This window comes from Pangasianodon hypophthalmus, chromosome 3, assembly GCF_027358585.1.
Source record: "Pangasianodon hypophthalmus isolate fPanHyp1 chromosome 3, fPanHyp1.pri, whole genome shotgun sequence".
NCBI lineage: Eukaryota > Metazoa > Chordata > Actinopteri > Siluriformes > Pangasiidae > Pangasianodon > Pangasianodon hypophthalmus.
In genome coordinates, this window is record NC_069712.1 from 24215691 (window position 1) to 24236186 (window position 20496).

Here is a 20496-nt window from a genome sequence, read left to right on the forward strand (position 1 = left end):
TAAATATATAAATATAATTTAAATAGATTTTACACACTTATAGCATTATCGTATTGCATATCACATTACTTATCACATATCACATTTTTCTTCAATATCGTGCAGCCCTACAAAGTAGTGTTATAAATGTACATTAAATCTTTTAAAAATGAAAATTAAAAAAAAAAAAAACCTTGCAAGATTTACAATGTTAATCATTGCAGAAATGTGTCATCACAGTCTGTGAAAAAGGTCCATTACTACAAAACATATAGAATCACTTGAACACATCTCTCACTTAAGTGGCGCAAATTCTGAGGTGATTGTCTCCTGAAGTATTGTTGGATCCGTTACTGAATGAAAACAGCTGACTGGAACTCTATTGTGTATTATCTGATTATAAAAGTTTGTTTTTAGTATTTAGTGTGTAGTTCAATTAATAGTTCAGTAATTAACCTTAATTTGTCAATATTTGTAATACTTAAATGTTAGGATTGTATTTGTATATTAGTTGAGGCAAACTGACCATCACTGACCATTAGACCATTAGTAGAAAAATCTAAGGTACGTCAGGTGATGTTTATGTTTCCATTAGCTAAATCATACTTAAAACTCTGTAAATGTTTGATGTAATTAAACTGCACTTTCACTAGGTTTCACAAGTAATACTACGTTCTCACACATAGCGATATTATTACTGCAAGTCGCCAGTCGCGAGTAGCCATTTCCTACTACTGGTTGCCATAGTAACAGGGGGGCCGCAACTAGCGTTCCACTTTTGACAACAAATCAAAAGTTTTTTGCCACTAAAATTAAACATTCTGGAGGGAGAGCATTTGTATATAAAATTCACCCGTGTATATATGCATCATATCCTACCAGATGAAGGAGAAGCAGTGTGTTTTCTTTGCCACTGCGGCCATCTGTCTGTGGCGAAATTAGCTCAGCTTAGCTTAGCTCAGCTCATGGCCTACTCGGCACACATAATTCCCAAACCATGTGAATAGGTAAACTAAATGATTTGTTGATTTACACCTAAAAGCAGTTTAAATAATAAAATTAAATAATAATAGTTAAATGAATTAAAATAAGTAAAAACATTGCTTTTGAATTAATTGATTGTTAAATGACTAAATTGAAGGAAGACCATTCTGTTTTGGTGATTACACCAAACTGAACATTTTGCGTTTCGTACATCATCATTACATGCCACAACAATCTTGTGTTTTAAAAAAATTGTCTCGTAAAAGGAAACAGTGCGCAAAATGTTCTGCAAACCTAAAAACAACGTTCCATTTCCCCAAAGAAAAGTTTCCTGGCTAACCAAAAACAAACCTTCAAAATGTATGTTCTGGGAACTTTCTGGGAACCAAAAATTGTTGGTTTTTCCAAATGAAGTATGGAAAAATCAAGGGAGGCGAAAGTCTGCAAGAGTCTGAGATGAACATTCAGTTCAAGGAAGACTTCTCGAAGGAAGATTGTGAAGCTCGTGCTAAGTTGTGGCTTTTTTTTGCGAGAAGCCAAGAAAAAAAGGCTTTTCCATCTCACTGATGGTTTCAGAGTTGACCCATAATTGATAATCCCAGTAAGGTAACGTTCAGGCACTTTGTTAAAGAATACATATATTCACATATATGTTACATATATATCAGATGGAAATAATCTGACAAAGCTGTTTAAGAAAAGGTTGTAAAACACAGTTCACTTCCAATAAATTGGTATGGTTTTGTTGTTGAGTTATTAAGGAAATGTTCACTCTTGCATAACAGAATGAAGTCCAGTGCATTTGGAAACAGTTATATTATTAATTAATGTCTATTTCTTTTTTATCTTTGAATGTCAGGGGCTTGAAAAATAATGTTAAGTGTAAAGCTATGTCTAATATGAATAAATGAGAATGGTTTAAATTTAAGGTCAAACAAATAGCCATTGACACAGTTAAACTGGTGAGAAAACAAAAAAACACAACTATCACCAGAAAACACTACAATATTATAATCCTTGAAGTCTCAATTGGATGAGATGTGTATGGAACAAGCATATATCAGATCAAGAGCTAGGGGGATTGAAAAAGGTGAAAAAGTTCATCATACTTTTTCGGCCTTGAAAAACAAAGACAGGCAAAATACATACATACATACATACATACATATATACATACATAAATAAATAAGCAAGCGATATTATAATAGAAGATCAAACATTGGTTCAGGATGAAATTTGTTTTGTTTTTTTCTTTTTAGCATAACCTCTATAAATCCAAATATGAAAAAGAAGATCGTGACTCTCTATTTGTACACATCAAAGATAAGATCCAAAACCTGAGTGAGGAAGAGAAATACTTGATGAGGTATTAACTATAAAGGAAATTGATATGGCATTAAAACAAATGGAAAATGGCAAATCACCAGGAATTGATGGTTTAATGGCAGAATTTTTAAAATAATTTTTGGAATGATATAAGGAAGTTACTATATAATGCATTTGTGGAATGCATTCAAAAAGGGTGCTTATCTCCTACTACGAAAACAGGTTTAGTAACCTTGTTTCCTAAACCCAAGAAACAGTTATATATCCCTCAATCCTGGAATGACACCAAAAATTAAGGTTTTACGCAAGATCAGACAGGGTTGTCCAATTTCCCCAAAACTATTTGTTATGTACTCAAATGCTAGCGTACTTAATTGTGAACCATTCCCAATTAAAAGGAATTACCATTTTTGATTATGAGTATCGAATTAATCAATTTGGAGATGACAGTAATTTTCTTAAAAGATAAATCTATAATTGGTAAAGCTCTGGACATTATTTCAATTTTCTCAAGAGCTAAATTTGAAAAAATATGAACTGTTACCTCTTTATTCATGTAATGAGACAATTATAGAATCCATTCCTGTTAAAACAGAAGTAAAATATCTATGTATAATAATGTCTAAAGATTTAAATTCAATAGCAGAAATAAACATAGAAGAGAGAATAGACAGTACGAAAAAAGCTCTTAACCATTGGCTTATAAGAGCTCTGTCTATTCTGGGAAGAATTCTTTTAACCTGCAGAAGGCACATCTAAACCAATTTACCAATGTTACTCTCTTTATGTTTCTCCTCAATTGATAAAAGAGTTTAACTCTGTAACTTTTAATTTTATATGTAGAAATAAAACCTACTATATAAAAAAATCCCAGATGATTAAAGAATATAACAATGGAGGACTGAAAGCCACTGAATTTGAATCAATGATCAAAGTGCTCAAATTGAATTGGATAAAACTCAGTATGGTTTCACATACCAAAATGTTATTTTAAAAAGTCAGAGGGTTGGTATTTTTGCTATAATGTGATTTTGAGATTTCTAAATTGCCTATTAAGCTGTCAGATTTCTGCATTGCATTACTGGAAAATGATATTTACCTGTAACTACACACTGCATGGTTCCACCTTGTGGAATAATAGAACCATTACAATAAGTAGGAAGACATTATTTAAACAAGAGTGGTATGAGAGAAAAGTTTTATACATTGTAGATTTGATGGATGAAATTGGTCAAGTTATACAGTACAATTAATTTATTGAGAAATTTGAGATAAAATGCTCCTTTACAGAATTTAGTAGTGTGTGTAAAGCCATTCCTCTTTCTCTTTAACAACTAATACAAAATATTCATACATATTCAAATGTGTCCATTAAACTGCCTGAGTTGCCTGAGGCGAAGTGTACTTTGGTGATAAAAATGCAACAACAAAGTAATTGGAAATGTTTTAAAATAAAAAAGTTATTTTGTGATTTAAATATAGCATCAAAAATGATGTTAATAAATAAATACTGTAATTATCTTAATTACAAATGGCTAATTAAAAATAAAATATTAAATATAATATATAATATTAAAAATAAAATTTCAATTTCACCAAAAATGAAGGACATACAGTTTAGCATCATGAACAGTGTTACCCAGCTGCTGAAATTTTATGGAAAAGGTTCCATTTTGAAGTAGATCTTTGTGGATTCTGTTCGAAAGAGCCTGAAACTATTGAGCATTTATTTATTTATTTATTTTGCTTGGTCACATTGCAGTTCTGGCAGGATCTTTACAGCTGGTTAATCATTGGGACTTGCAGTCCTTTATTTGATTTATTTCAAGATTTGATTTATGTGAATGGTCTCTCAAGAAAGACGTAAAAGATGGTAAACATAATCATTATTATGAGTAAATATCATATACATAAAAGCAAATGGAATTTGTTTTAAAAATGAATGTAAAAATTATGTATCATCCATAAAAAATCTATCTAAGGATAATCAGTCTCTTCACAAGTTATATGAAGTCATGTCTAAGTTTCTTTCATTTTAAGTTATAGCATATGCTATTAATTTTCTTTTCTTTTCTTTTTTTTTTTTTTCCTTCAGGTTTGCATTATATCAACCCCCTTTAAATGTTTTAATGTTTATACTGATTTTGCTACAAGGAGCTTATGAGTGAGTAAGCATATGTACATTAACTATAGATATATGAGTAGAGATATATTGTGTATATTTCCTAGTGTATATGTTTTCATATGCAAGTTACTGTTCCCTACTTGAGTTTGTAAATTTAAATTGTTCAATTAAAAAAAGTTCACTCCTGCATGGAGTGAGCATGGCTGAGCAATATGGCGAAAATAGATTAACAAGATGATTGACAGTCGCAAATGAAGTAGCATTTGGATGCATTTAAATAACATGGACAACATAAAAGCAGAATGCAGAATTTGAAAGGTAAAAGGGTATCAAAGCAGGGTCTACTAACAACCTTCACAGGCATTATTAGAAATGTACATCGAAATCTGTACATTGTAGTTTATTTTTTATTTGTTATATGGCACACTGTGTTTCGTTTTAAATGTGTGATTGGTTTGGAATGGTTTGTGTTTTGGATAGTTATAAATAAAAATGCATGTGTTGTAGACTGACTGGCATCTCTAAATTGTCCATAGTGAGTGAATGGGTGTGTGAATGTGTGTGAGCGTATACTGTGAATGTATGTGTGTGTGTGTGCGATGGGTTGGCATCCCATCCAGGCTGTCCCCCACCTTGTGCCCCTGGGATAGGCTCCAGGCTCCCTGAAACACTGTGTAGTTTAAGCGGTAGAGAAAATTGAAGGATGGATGGACATGGGACAGGATGGATTACAAAGATCAAAGGGTTTACACATGCATGACCAGAAATACATCCTACTTTAAAGTACTTAAATTATCAATTTAAAAAAAAAACTTTGTATTGTCTGAGCATTTTTTACCATATTACCTCCCCAACAGCTTTTTTGGACTGAAGGTATTCTTAGTTTGTGACCTGGCAAACCAGTATCAGAATGTATTTATTGATAGAGACCTCAAAGCAGTTTTGTAAGTCACTCTGGATAAGTGTGTCTGCCAAATGCCATAAATGTAATGCAAATGTTAAATATTCACCGGCAGTGACAGAAAGTTTTACTGTGTTGGAATCTGAGGAATCCCAAACAACCGTTTCATCAGTGTCGTCACACAGCCTTAAGAAATCTTTTTTGGATCCACGCTGACGGTCTGGCAGCAAATCAGATCCTTTTGGTTAAGACTGAGCTATTTAAAATTTTAGAAAGAAATTTGAAACTGAGGAGTTCAACCCCCAGTAGAGACAGTGTTGCCCTCTACAAGATATTTTTGACTGAAAAGTACTTTTATTCCTACTGTAAGCAACCACTCAGTCAACACATTTTGCAGGTTGGTTGAAAATTATGTTGATAAATTACTACAAGGACCTCAAAAAAAAAAAAAGTAACCACTGCAAACAGAAGCTCAACAAATCACAAAATAATGCAATAAATTCAGCAATTTTTTTTCCTAATAACAAATTTGCACTATGTAACAAGTGATGGATGAACAATATTGATTATTGCATTATGTAAATTCAAGAGCGGTGGGTATACAGTTTACAGTGGAAAAGAATAAAAAAAACATTCAGTTCTTAGATGTCTTTTCAACAAAAGACAGTGGGTGTATATCCACCACTATTTATCATAAACTAACAAATAAGAATACAACATTAGCAGCAGATTGCTACCATACTGCTCCCTTAAAACAAAGCCTACCTATAAGCCAATTAAATAGATTACAACCAAAAAACATGCTCTACCTCCTGCAATGTCATTGTCCCAAGATTTATGTTGGAAAAACTACACATCAGTTAAAATGCTGTATTAATGTACATAAATCTGCTATACGTTGCCAAGATATAACTTCCCCTACAGCCAGGCATTTTCATGAAATGAATCATAGTTTTATCGAGTTGGAATGCATAGGAATTGAAGAAATTAATATATTGCGGAGGGGAGGAAACATTGATAAAGAATTATTAGAAAGGGAAGAATTCTGGATTTATAAGCTCCAAGCTATGGCTCCCCAAAATTTAAATTAGGATTTTGATCTGATGGTATTTCTTTAACTAAATCTTTGGGGAAGGATATCCACTTACATACAGTTGTTCCCCGGTACTGATGAATGATGGTTACCTGACGTCGCAATATGGGGAAATAAATAACATTATTAATTTTGGACAATGATGTTTTTGATGCTAGTGCTACAAATATTATAGGTTATCATGGTTCTGATGATTTAGTTTAACTATTGATGTGTGTGCATTGTCTTTTTAACACAGATAAGGTGGAATTCACTGGAAATAAGAAAGTTGATGCACTCCATTTAATTACGCTAGTGTTTTGTCTTTGGAGTTGTTGTGGTAAATGATAAATGGAACGAAGAGTGGAAGCTGAAATGTTTGTGATCAAGTTAATGACTGAACAGAGCTAAATGTATACAGACAATTTTTTTTTTCCAGTTAAACTGTTCAGTTACACCAGCTCCTTACCCAACATGAAGATGATGAAAATAGATGAAAATATTTCCATGTTGTTTTGGTGTTTTAATTTTTTTGTCCAGATTTGCCAGAATTCAGCCAGGGTGACATTTACTCAGATTACTGCACATTGAAAGCAAATTGTCCAATCCTAAATAGACTGTATAAAAATAAACAGCATACATAATTTAGACTTTTTTATATCACTTTATTAAGTTTTATTAACTGTTAAGTGGTTTGCCATGTTTTGGAGACATTAATATATTTTTCTTTCTTTTGTTTAATTAGAAACACTACCAAACAGCAATAGTAGCAGAAGTCTTCTCAGCCAAATGGTAATTTACAGCTCAGTAACACAAGCTACACAAAGCGTTGTGCAATAGCTAATAATTTGGAGTAATCACCTTCTAGTTTGCGTAAATGTGTAGGTATGGGTGCTTTAATCCTTGTTCCTATTGGGTTCCCATTTTCTTCAATCAAAACAACATTGTTTGAATCAAACCTAGGTGACATTCTTGGTCCAGGCATCTTGTGACCCACAATCAGTGCTTTCTTTTTCTGTCCTTTAATGGCCAATAGGACAGTGTCACCCACTTTGCCCACTCCATTCTTGGTGTATACATGAATGACTCTAGGAGAACGGTGATAGGGGGTGTTTCCAAGACTGCTGTTGTCGACCACCCGTACTCTTGTCAGCTTCTGAAGAGCTGCCACAACTGTTGAAACACTGAAGAGACGGTATGATGGTATTGGGAAACTTTCTGATTCATAATACAAACAACACAAATCAAAGAAAGTAAGAACACCCTAAGGCCATGTCCATATGTATACAGATATCTTTGAAAACATAGTTTTTACCACTCCATTTGAAAAAATCCACATGAACAGTGTTTTTGAAACTATCTCCATCCACACAAAAACGATTTGAAACTTAATGACGTGAGCATGCAAGACGGCGATAGTATTTCAGATTATCTGTAGTTGTGAATATGTCTTCATTGTTATGTGTAGTGTTGAGGAATGAATAAGAATTTGTACTTCGGTGCACATTACCATAAAGTGATTTGATGTTAAGAGCATGTGTACTGAGTGGTAGAAAAGGTCACATGCAGAAAAATACCAACAAGGTCAAAAGCTCATTCAATCATTCATTCCTCTTCACTAACTGCTTTATCCTGGTCAGGGAAGTGGGTAGTCAAAAGTTCTAAAATGAGAAATAATAAACACGAAGATTCATATGTATGACATGACGATGAGGTGGAACTACTGCTTGATGTTACACTTGGGTTTTACTCAAAATCTCATTTTGCAGTGGGGCTTTAGTGCCTGAGCAGTGGATTTAGGAGCAGGACAGCACAGCTCATGCCTCCACATGAGCGTGTAACAATAAAACAAAATTACAAAGGCGTAACAACCTGACCAGTCATGCGCAGGCTGGTGCTGTGACATCAGTGTTTTCAAAAACATACTTTTTTTCCCGTCCACAGGGAAACACTGAAAATGGAGTTTTGAAATTTCTCCACCTTGAGCGGTGGTTATAAAAAGATTTTTAGTGACCAAAACAGTTTTCATGTGGATGGGAGGCCAAAATGAAGGGAAAAAAATGTTTTCAAGAAATATCAGCATATGTGTGGACAGGGTCTATGACAAACAGCCTTCTGGATTACAGATTCATGACAGCCATAAAAATAATATATGTTACCTGAAAAACCTGTAGTGTGTTGTCGATAATATCTTTGGAAGTGCCATTGATGAGAAGGCCATAGTGATCTATTATAAGAAGCATGTCAAAATAAAGGCATTACATTACTGTCAGCTTTCTTCTATGACATCCATACATCTACTAATCCCTTATTTAATGTAGTTTCCATAAGATACTACCTGCTTATTTATAATTAGTTCATTATTTTTGGCCTCTTGCAAAATGCTTTTTTCCTTTCTTGGTTGCTATGGTGGAAAAAGGTGGGGGGAAAGTCTGAGATGATATGTCTTGGTTTCATTTTTTACGTCACAAAAACATTTCTAAAATCTGATTGGTCAGAGTTCCTATAACAGCAGCTCTTATATAGTGTCAGCTGCAAATCACAGGTTTAAATTAATGTACTCATTCTAATATGTTGTCATTTCTACAGCAACAACTCATTCACTGGAAAACAGTGAAAAATGGGGGGAAAAAAAACTTTAAAAAGTTAAGATATTTAAGTTTACGAAAGAATTCAGTTAGTGTCAGCACTTTAGGGCTGCAAATAACTTTTTTGTTATTTTGAAAATCAATTAATCCATCAATTTTTTAATTAATAAATTAATTGAATAATTTTTAAAAATATATAAATACCAAAAATACATCTTTGCAGCAATTCAAGCAACTAATGCTACTACAGCACTCTTAAATAGGTTTAATTAAATAATACAACTGCAAGACAATATTACTGATATTTAGCTGACAGATAATCTGTCACAGCATGAGAATATTATCAAGTGCTTACATTGACCAAATGAGAGACCCAAACTAATGCAAGGTGATGGAATTCTGCACACTCTTACTGGTCTCGTATACTTTTTGCAGCTATGTCTTGTCTGCATTTCAAGCCAAGATTTTTTTCCATTTTCAACTGGACAAATTCAAAGCAAAGGCATAATACATATCCACTGCCTGTCTCTCTAACCAAAACACTCCAGTGCTTAATTCATTTTGTCTGTGCATGAAGCAAATCATTTTCGGTGTATGGAATTGACTCCAAAAAATTTGGAGTTGACTTTTTCAATGCCTGGAATCAGTGAATCGACCCTTTCGGGATCCATTTCGATGTGAACTGAAAGGAGGATGGCGAGGAGGACTTGACACACAATATACAGTCAGGTCTATAAGTATTTGGACAGTGACACAATTTTTGTAATTTTGCCTCTGTACACCACTACAATGGAATGAAGCAATCAAGATGTGATTGTAGTGTAGACTTTCACTTTACTTCAAGGGGTTTAACAAAAATATTACCTAAACATTAACCGTTTAGGCAATTTCAGAATTTTTTTTTTTACAGAGTCCCTCCATTTTCACAGGCTCAATAGTAAATGGACGATTGACTGATAAGCAGTTTCATTTCACAGTTTCAGGCCAGGTGTGGCCTGCTTCCTCATTCTTTCATGAACAATTAAGGAGATAAATGGTCTGGAGTTGATTCCAAGCGCTGAATTTGCATTTGGTAACTTTTCATGGGAACTCTCAATATGTGGTCCAAAGAGATGTCAATGCAAGTGAAGGAGGCCATCATTAGGCTGAAAAAACAAAACAAGACCTATCCATTCAAATCTATTGTGGTGGTATACAAGGCAAAATTACAAAAACTGTGTCACTGTCCAACTACTTATGAACCTAACTATATATTATAATAGTTTTAAGCAAACTGATTCAAACAGCTTCACTAGCTGCTTGAAATCAAAATATTACTCACATGAAAACAAACTCATGAGGCCAACAGCACAGTGTGATGTACAGAGATCCCATAATACTTCAGAGGTTTTCTCTGTGCACCGCATTTCCATCAAAAGTGTTTTTAGGCTGCACTCATGTACTGTCAGAAATATCATAATTACAAGGCACATGAAAGCCACCGCAATGGCATAATTACCACTCTGGAACTTGTATTTTTGTGAGCCCGACTTTCCAAGTTAGAGGCATTTAATAACAAAAAGTCATGGTGGCCCCCAATATAAGTGTGATAATTATGTATGCTAGCTGTTCAGGTAACTATTTTCTTTCAGTAAGGCAAAACAAACTTTTTGTTGTTGAGGATAATGAACAAACACATAAATAAAAGGTTTTCTCACACTGTCAATTTTTTCCTACCAAATTCAACTGAACACACACATCATAATTACCACCTCCGAACCCTTACGCAAGAATTTCCAAAGAGGACTTGAAGGAAGCAAATTTATTCTAAATGAAGTGACGTAGTGTAACACAGGGTGCTTCTTAACACTACAACTAATCGATGATGAAATTCACAGCCAGTTACCTATTGTTGAATTTTATCGATTTTGTCAATAGTCTGGAAAGTCTTTAGGACAGAGGGCAGAGGACTGAGAAAGTACTACAAACTGCTGTAGTATCAGAGAACTAAAACACTTCAGGATGTGCTGTTAAAGCACAATAATAAATTTTGTGGCAGTGGTGGTCGTGGATTATTTTCCTATAACAGTATGCCCCGTGATGTATACATTTTGCCAAATGAATGAATGAAAAAGGGTGAAGCTGACCAGCAATTTCTGAACTGGATAAATGTCAGCAGATGCTTGAAATAAGAAAACTAATCAGATCTATTGGGTAGCAATACTGCAAATCAGCTTTCCCCTAAGGCATCTTTGAAATTACATAAATATTGGTATAAAACCCTTACAACTCCACTTGCTACTGCTTGCAGCAGAATCTTGCTTGCACTCGTCGGTACTCCTCTACATTCAAACAATATCACAATTTAACCACATAAGCAATTCACATTAGTTAAATCATTTCCTTCCTCATACAAATCAAGTGCTTTCTTTTAGTCAATTTTCTCTCAGTCTACGTTTCTCAAGCCCTAAAATTACACTCTGCCTTCTAATGTTATAATTATAAAAACAGTACACTATAGTAAAATATCTAAGGCCTGATTTATTTCAGTGATAAAGTAGAAATTTCTCAATGTGGGATCTGCGAAGCTGAACATAAATTTTCTACAGCTACAAGATTACATACTGACGACACCGTATTTAAAATGTAGGACGAGACTTTTTGATATGAAATAGAAAGCTAAATTTCTAGGTAGCCTGCTAGTTAACAGCGTTTAAAACTGCATGTTCTCAATGCGGAATGCTTAAAAAGTAGTCCACATTACCAGCAAATATAAGTAGGCTAAACACCTTCTTATGCGTTAATCACCTCACCTTCATCAGCGTGAACCAGCTATTCCAGTAGAATTACTTCCGGCTGCATTCACCCATAATTTCCATATTTCAAAATACAAGTTCAATGTAAAGCGTCTTGTGATTAGGTAAAAAATATATATAATAACCTTAAATTTGTTAAATAGATCAAAATACATTCTAAAATCCTCATAAAAACTCACTTTATGTCATATATAAAACCTCCATCCAATTTTTTCATATAAAAATACAAGGTACATGGCACGTAATGTTTTACCCTGTGAAACTGCAATTTTAATAGAAGAAAGGATTTTGAAAATAAACTAGGACTGGTTAGGGGTCCAAGCATGAAGTGCTGGAACCCTAATGTATTTGTACTGATTTTCATCTTCTTGTTCTTGTTCACATGCATGTGCTCAGCCCCCAGTACCAAACGTATAGCCTAAGTTTCATCTAAATCACTCAATGCACTCAGAAGGTACGAGTCACTTCTTGTTTCCCTTTTTTCGCCATAAATTTATTGCCTCGCAATGGCGAAACTGCTTGAGATATCAAAAATCCCTTCACAATTTAAGCATCCTCAATGTCTTGGCATAATGTTGACCAATTTTGGTGACAAGCACGTGATTCCCCTAGGAGGAGTATTTAAAAGTTCACAGCATGAACATTTTTAAAAAAAATTGCAGGCTCTGGGGTGACTAAAGTTTTGACTAAAGTGGTGGGGTCAGTTTTACCTACAGTCACCAAACTCGGTACATACATTGTTCTCATCAAGCAGGACAACTTTCAAACAGACAGTCATTAGCTTCGCCCAACAGAAAGTAGGTCATTTTGGATTTAATATGGGTTTTTTGAAAAGCAATCTTTTTTTAACAGAATAGAATCAAAATTCTTTTTTTGTCTGAATCCGTGAGTAATTTCATTTCCATTTTTAGAAAAATCTACTTTTTTGACCTTGCCTTAGGCCATGATCTATATCTGCTGAACACAATGTGCAAATTTAACAAAACTTAGACAAAAGGACATTCTGAGGATGCACAAGAAGTTGCAACAAATTCCACCCATGGGGGGTGTTTAAACTGAAAAACCACTATAACTCCGCAACTGCATGATCCATGAAGTTGAAAATTGGTATGCACCATCTTTTGTACACATGCTAACATATTCTTTAAATATAATTTGGACAAATCAACAAACATGGCCTCCAGCAGCCAATCAACATTCAGCAGCTAATAACGTCAAATCAAAATTTCCAAAAATTAACATGTTCGTACGTAGCATTAAATCAAGGCTGTGTACCAAATCTTTTGAGAATCAGCCACAAAGTGGTGCTATAATAAGCAAATTTGATTTTTTGCTAATTGTGGAGATATAGGCCCGTATATTTGTGGATGTGGCAAATAATAACTAATTGGCTTATATCTTGTGAACGCATGTCCTTCATGAAACTTGGTACACATGGACAACAGGACAGTCTGAGAAAACTTGCCAAATTTCATGAATTTCTGATGTTCGGGGGGCTAATCTCAATGTGAGTGACAGATGAGGGCTGTAATACTAACGTTGCCCATAAGAGGGAGCCAGAGGATAATAAATCTTTTTAAGTCTAATCTTTTTCCATCAGTTTGAATGGCTGAATAAAAAAAATGCGTAGAAATTAGATTAAATGCGCAAAAGGATGGAACTCTAACAATATCTCCTTATAAAATTATCTCTTATATAAAAATCTCTTATAAAATTAGTTTGCAAACAAATGTGTGAAATTCTCAAAGATAATTCAATTTTTATATTTATTATTTTTCTGCTTCTTCATCTTCTTCCGCCAATTTTTTAAGCCATTTCATATATGCATTCAAAAGTACAGACTAAAAATAGTGATAAATGTCCAACACAGACATTAATATAATGATTTTGATTTTTAATAATCAAAAACAAGACAAACAAGCAAAAAAAAAAAAACAACAGACATATCCTTTTAAACCGATTCATTGTAGCCTATTCTATATGCCACTTTTTTTTTTCCCAACAAGCAATTTCATGCCCTATACACAACACAAACAATTCTTTCAAATTGGAATGACATTTTCTCCACTTTGCCATTTTACTTGGACCCCAGTGATTTTTTTTTTTATTGTGTTGATCCCTAGTTGGCTGCTCTTCACTGCTATTGGCTGCAGTTTATTGATGAGAAGCTCTGAGTCATGGAGGAAGAACGTTTTACCAAGTATTTGCATGCTGCAGTTTCTATTAGCTCTCTCCTGCACTTTACCAGAGTGAAGTGTCTGCCCACTGATATTGGTCATTAATCAACAGATAAGTGTAGTGATATGCAGTACTTGTTGTTGGCAGTAGTGAGTAGTATGTGTGTGTATGTATGTGTGTATATATATATATATATATATATATGTGTGTGTGTGTGTGTGTGTGTGTGTGTGTGTGTGTATAAAACTACTACTAGTACTATATGTACAAAAGTCTTAGGCACCCAATTTTTTAGTACAAACGTTGTTATAGATTTTTATTTTATGACTTCTACATTATCGAGTCAGTACAAAAACATTTTAGGTTTCCAAACATTAGTTTTGCAGCACAACATTAAATGTTACAGAGAAATGTTTGTATGTCAGTAAAGAAAGCAGCATATTCCATAAAAGACCACTTTTCAGACAAAAAACATAATTAAGGCTTCTGGGTTTTGCATGCAAAAATAAGGAGCACATGTGACAGTCAAAGTCTCCAGAAGAACTGTGGCTGGTTCTGCAAGACGCTCAGTAAAACTCAACAGCTATTTTCCTTATAAGACTGCACAAATTGTACCTTAGACTACTAATTTTGTTTTTAAAGCAAAGAGTTGTCACACCAAATATAGAGTTTGTTTCGTTTATTACTGTATACTGCTCTTTATAGTATTTTTTAAATGTAGAAACAATTAATTGCATTGAAGGCATCTTTGCTGTACGGCATTTCTTTGCATGCTCCTCAGACTTTTGCACAGTACTCTGTGTGTGTGTGTGTGTGCATATATATATATATATACACCCTAAGACTCTTGCACATTAACGTAAGTATACACACACACACATATATATATATATATATATATATATATATATATATATATATATATATATATATATATATATATATATGTGTGTGTATATACTTACGTTAATGTGCAAGAGTCTTAGGGTGCCTTTTTTTTTAGTACACACTTTGTTATGGATTTTTCTTTTATGACATCTGTTTTATTCTTGACTAAGCAATTATTGTCTAGGAGGTGGCGCTATGGTTCCATTTGCCAGTATCTATAAATAATGAAGAACAAGAATGTGTAGGGATTACTGCCTGTAATCTAACATGCTGGCATTGTTTGCTTGTCCTCCTTGATTTGTTATTAAAATCTCTGAAACTGTCGCTTCCTTCCCCACGCTATTTCTGCTGTGTCCTGGTGAGCCATCTATATTTTTCAGCATTTGGCTAACAATGTTTTTCTTACGTTCTTAAAAAACTTCTTACTTGTCATTGATGCATCTGGAGATAAATGGCTGTTTGCATGGAAGCACGCTTTGTTTCTTCATTGCTTAGGGACAGAAGGCCAGAGAATATTCTATACTTTGCCAATTCAAAAAACAATGGAGGATGCTACTGAAGCTTTGGAAGCACACTTCATCCCTTGATGGAACTTTGTTGCTGGATGCCATGCTTTTAGAAACAGATTCAAGTACCTGGGGAAGCAATACTACAATATGTTGCTTTCTCTGGGATTTAGCAGCCATTTGTGAGTTTGCACATAATCATGATGAAATGTTGTGTGACCAATTAGTGGAGAATGTATCCAGGTAGTAAAGCAATTAGAGAATGTTTGTTGCTAGAGACTGGTATGACTCTTAACAAAGCTTTTACCATTGCTACTCATATAGGAGCTGCTGTTGAACAAGCTAAAACTATTTCTGATCATAGTTCAGTACCTGTGCAAGTAATACAAGCAAAGAGCATGCCTGCTGTTGGTCTCTACCGACAAAAACTTTCTTTGAAACTTCCGTCTGCAGCTCAGAAGTCTTCTGCTCATACTAAGACTACTTCATCGTTTCGTGCATGTTATTGCTGTGGATCTACGAAGCATCGTGCTAATGATCACAGATGTCCTGCTGTATTGGCAAAGTTCAATAATTGTCAAAAGATATCTTTCGAGACTATGTCGCTCAGAGCCAACACGTTCTGCACATGGAATTGAGTTATGTGAGCTTCAAATTTTTTACATGCAGGACTCATCGTCTAAGATTAAATGCACTGCTACTATTACTACTGCAACTGCTTCTGTACCTGTGGAGTTAACTGTGGATTCTGGTTCTTCTGTTTCTATCTTGCCAAAATCTGTGTATGATGCACACTCCTTAATGCTTCCTTCTGTTAAACTGGTGACATATTCCTGTGATCCATTACCAGTGCTTGGCTGCTTACCTGTCACTGTCACCAAGGACGGTGTTAACTGCAACACATCAAGCATTATAGTTGAATTCAGCACTGCTCTTCTTGCAATGGATTTGGAGGAGGACTAGTGGTTAGTCCACAGCGTTCTCACCGCTGCAGCCTGGGTTCGATTCCTGGCCAGGGAACCAATCCCAGCCACAGTGTGCTCTCAGTGCTATCCCAAGCCTGCATAAAATTGGGGAGGGATGGGTCAGGAAGGGCACCTGCTGTACAAACTGTGCCAAATCAAATATACGGACCAATGATCTGCTGTGGCGACCCCTAATGGGAGCAGCCGAAAGAGGAACAACTTCATGTATTGGATTTGATTAAAGGATTGCATCTACATTTTGAAGGTTCTTCTACCAGTAACGGCACAATTGTTGACTCCTGTAATGCATCTTTCTGCTTCTATGCTAGTTGCTATGCTGAAGTGGCAAAAGGCTGTGTGCAGAAGGCAAAAATTTCTTCAGATGTTACATCTGTATGCCAGACGCTTACTTTTGTCTGTTCGAAATCCTGTCAGTGAGGAACTTCAATGCCTTCTCGAATTAGGCATCATTGAGAGGGTAGACGCATCACCGTGGGTCTCTCTGACTGTAGTTATGCAGAAAAAGTTGGGTGGTATTTGCATGTGCATAGACCTGCAAGAACCAAATAAATCAGAATCAGAAACAGTTTATTGCCAGGTACAGTAAAGAACACTTTACAGTACTAGGAATTTGTCTTGATGCCAGGTGCAGTCACAGAATCAAAGATATAAAGTCAAGGGGGATACAGAGATAAAGAATACAAAAATGTGACACAATAACAAGGGTAAAACAAATACTGAAGTGCAAGAGACCATGGTGCAAGATGAACATGCTATATATGAATATGGAATATGTAAACAGCAGACAAGATAGAATAAATTAAATTAATAATAGAAATAGTTATGTGCAGAAAAAGTAAGTGTACATGGGAGGTAGAAAAAAATAGTTTCAGAGGGGAGAGTGACTGTCAGTAGGTTGGGGGGGATCACCTGGGGGGAATTGGGGCACTGTTCAGCGGGCTGACTGCAGCGGGGAAGAAACTGTTCTTGTGGCATGAGGTCCTGGTCCTGATGGACCAGAGCCTCTTGCCAGAGGGGAGGGACTGGAAGAATACATGCCCGGGGTGAGAGGGGTCGGCTGCAATCCTGGCTGCATGTCTCCGGGTCCTGGAGACGTACAAGTCCTGGAGTGATGGGAGGCTGCAGCCGATCACCTTCTCAGCAGAGTGGATGATGCACTGCAGCTTGGCCTTGTCCCTGGCCGCGGCAGCAGCAAACCAGACTGTGATGGAGGAAGTGAGAATCGATTCGATGATGGCAGTGTAGAAGTTGACCATCATCCTCACAGGGAGGTGGAACTTCTTCAGCTGCCGCAAGAAGTACAGCCTCTGCTGAGCCTTCTTGGTGAGGGAGCTGATGTTCTGCTCCCACTTGAGCTCCTGGGTGATGATGGTTCCCAGGAAGTGGAAGGACTCGACAGAGGTCACCGGAGTGTCACAGAGGATGACGGGTGGGAGGGGGGCTGGGTCCTTCCTGAAATCCACTATCATCTCCGCTGTCTTGAGAGCGTTGAGCTCCAGGTTGTTCATGCTGCACCATGACACCAGACGGTCCATCTCACTTCTGTAGGCCGACTCGTCTCCATCAGAGATGAGGCCGATGAGGGTGGTGTCATGTGAGAACTTCAGGAGTTTGACAGACTGGTGTCCAGAAGTGCAGCCTTTGGTATACAGGGAGAATAACAGAAGAGAGAGGACACAGCCTTCGGGGGATCCAGTGCTGATGGTCCGGGAGTCCGAGACATGCTTCCCCGGCCTCACGAACTGCCGTCTGTCTGTCAGGAAGTCTGTGATCCACCTGCACAATAAGTCCGGCACGTTCAGCTGGGAGAGCTTGTCTCAGAGTAGTGATGGGACAGAAGTTGAAGGCAGAGCTGAAGTCCACAAACAGTATCCTGGCATAGGATCCTGGGGAGTCCAGATGCTGGAAGATGAAGTGGAGGGCCATGTTTACAGCGTCGTCTACAGATCTGTTGGCTCTGTAGGCAAACTGCATAGGATCCAGAAGAGGGTCTGTAATGGGATGGGACAAGACTAGGCGCTCAAAAGACTTCATGACCACAGAAGTCAGGGTAACGGGTCTGTAATCATTAAGTCCTGTGATCTTTGCCTTTTTAGAGACTGGAATAATTGCTGAAGTTTTAAAACAGGCTGGCACATGGCAGGTCTCCAGCGAGGTGTTAAAAATGTTAGTGAACACTGGAGACAGCTGGTTGGCACAGCGCTTCAAGGTGGAGGAGGAGACAGAGTCCGGGCCCGCGGCTTTGCGGGGGTTCAGCCATTTAAACAGTCTATTCACATCTCCCTCTTTGATGGAGAGAGGTGTTAGGGGCAGGGGAGAGGGCAACACTGAGGTGTGAGGCTGTGTGGGTGATCCAGGTGTGGCATTGGAGGAGGGGCTGCTGCAGATCAATGACTGGGGGGGGGGGGGGGTTGGGGGGGGGGGGGTGGATATCAGGTATGTCCCATTGTCTTTCAAAACGACAGTAAAATTCATTCAGGCTGTTGGCCAGGCGCAGGTCATTCACAGAGTGGTGGGCTCCAGGCTTGTAGTTGGTGATTGCCTTAAGCCCTTTCCAGACAGAGGCAGAGTTGTTGGCTGAGAGTTGCTGTTCCATTCTCTCACCATGCTCTGATTTAGCTCTTCTCACCTCTTTGCTAAATCTGTACTTGGCCTCTTTGAATTTGTCTTTGTCCCCACTTCTGAATGCAGCCTCTTTCTCTGACCTCAGCTGTCTGAGTTTAGCTGTGAACCAGGGTTTATCATTGTTATAACTCACCCTGGTGTGTGATGGAATGATGCTGTCCTCACAGAAGTTAATGTAGGAAGTCACAGTGTCCATGTACTCGTCCAGACTATTGGTGGCAGACCTGAAAACTTCCCAGTTTGTACAGTCCAGACACTCCTGCAGTTCCCCCACAGCCTCAGTGGTCCACTTCTTTGATGTCCTCACAGTAGGTTTGCAGAGTTTTAATTTCTGCCTGTATGCCGGAATCAAGTGCACCATGACGTGGTCTGACTGACCCAGTGCAGCGCGAGGGGCAGCATGATAAGCACCACACTGATGGTGGTGTAGCAGTGGTCCAGTACATTCCCCTCTCTGGTCGGGCACTTAATGAACTGTTTGTATTTGGGGAGATCGTGGGAGAGATTACCTTTGTTAAAGTCTTCTAGGACAATAACCAAGGCATCTGGGTTTGTCCGTTCCACACACAGTATCTCGTCAGCCAGTGCACGCTGCGTCTCATGCACATCACCATGCGGTGGGATGTAAACACTGACGAGAATGAATGAGGAGAACTCAAGGGGCAAGGAGAAAGGTTTGCACTTAATGATGAAGGCCTCCAGGTCTGGGGAACAGTGCTGAGACAGTACTGTAACATCATTGCACCAGCCGCTGTTGATATAAAAACACATTCCACCTCTTTTTGTTTTGCGAGAAAGCTCCATGTGTCTGTCCGCTCTGTAGAGTTGAAATCCACTCAGCTGGAGCGCAGAGTCCGGTATAAGATCACACAGCCACGATTCCGTGAAGCACAAAACACAGGACGTAGAAAAGTCTCTGTTTTCATTCAGCAGCAGTGTCATCTCGTCCATTTTGTTGCAAAGTGAGCGCACGTTAGAGAGGAAGATCCTGGAAAGCGTGGTGCGTAATCCGCGTCGGCGGAGATGCACAAGCACACCTGAGTGTTTACCTCTTCTGCGGAGCCTCACTTTGTTACAAGTGTCCTTGATCAAAATAGCCAGTAAATCCACGGTAGAAGCCAGAAAAGTCGGAAAAAGGTCCACAGGGGTAGTAGCTCTGATGTTCATGAGCTCTTCCCTGGAGTAGGAGCCACCAGAGCTGTGGCAGAAAACTGAATAAAAACATAAAAAGAGACACTTTTTAGAGCACACCAAAAGTAGAGCACACCAAAACACTGAGGCAGCCATCCGTGGCGCCATCTTGCCAGAGCTGTTATTACAGACAGTTATCCCCTGCCGCATGTTGATGAACAACTATGTGAAGCAGCTGTCTTTTCTACAATTGACTTGGATAGTGCTTATTTGCAGCTTTTATTACATGAAGAAAGCCGTGATCTGACTGCATTAATCCCCAGTCGATTCCGCTAATTATTATTTACAGACCCCCAGGGCCATATTCTGAATTCCTTTGTGAATTTGCAGGTTTCATCTCAAACCTGGTTGT

General features: G+C 37.3%; 1 protein-coding gene across 3 annotated transcripts; it reads right to left on the reverse strand.

The window, feature by feature from the left end:
• Positions 1–7031: 7031 nt before the first annotated feature.
• Positions 7032–11849, reverse strand: mrpl14 (mitochondrial ribosomal protein L14). 3 transcript variants are annotated; one of them, XM_026936389.3, is made up of 3 exons: positions 11768–11849; positions 8547–8614; positions 7032–7571 (listed from the first exon to the last, which is right to left on the reverse strand). In XM_026936389.3, exons 1-3 carry the CDS (start codon positions 11771–11773, stop codon positions 7205–7207), a joined length of 441 nt encoding a protein of 146 aa, XP_026792190.1. In that variant the 5' UTR covers positions 11774–11849; the 3' UTR covers positions 7032–7204. The 3 variants fall into 3 exon arrangements, with proteins under 3 accessions (XP_026792190.1, XP_026792199.1, XP_034158879.1); XM_026936398.2 differs by having other exon boundaries at positions 11719–11780; XM_034302988.2 differs by having other exon boundaries at positions 11744–11768.
• Between the last annotated feature and the right edge of the window lie 8647 nt (positions 11850–20496).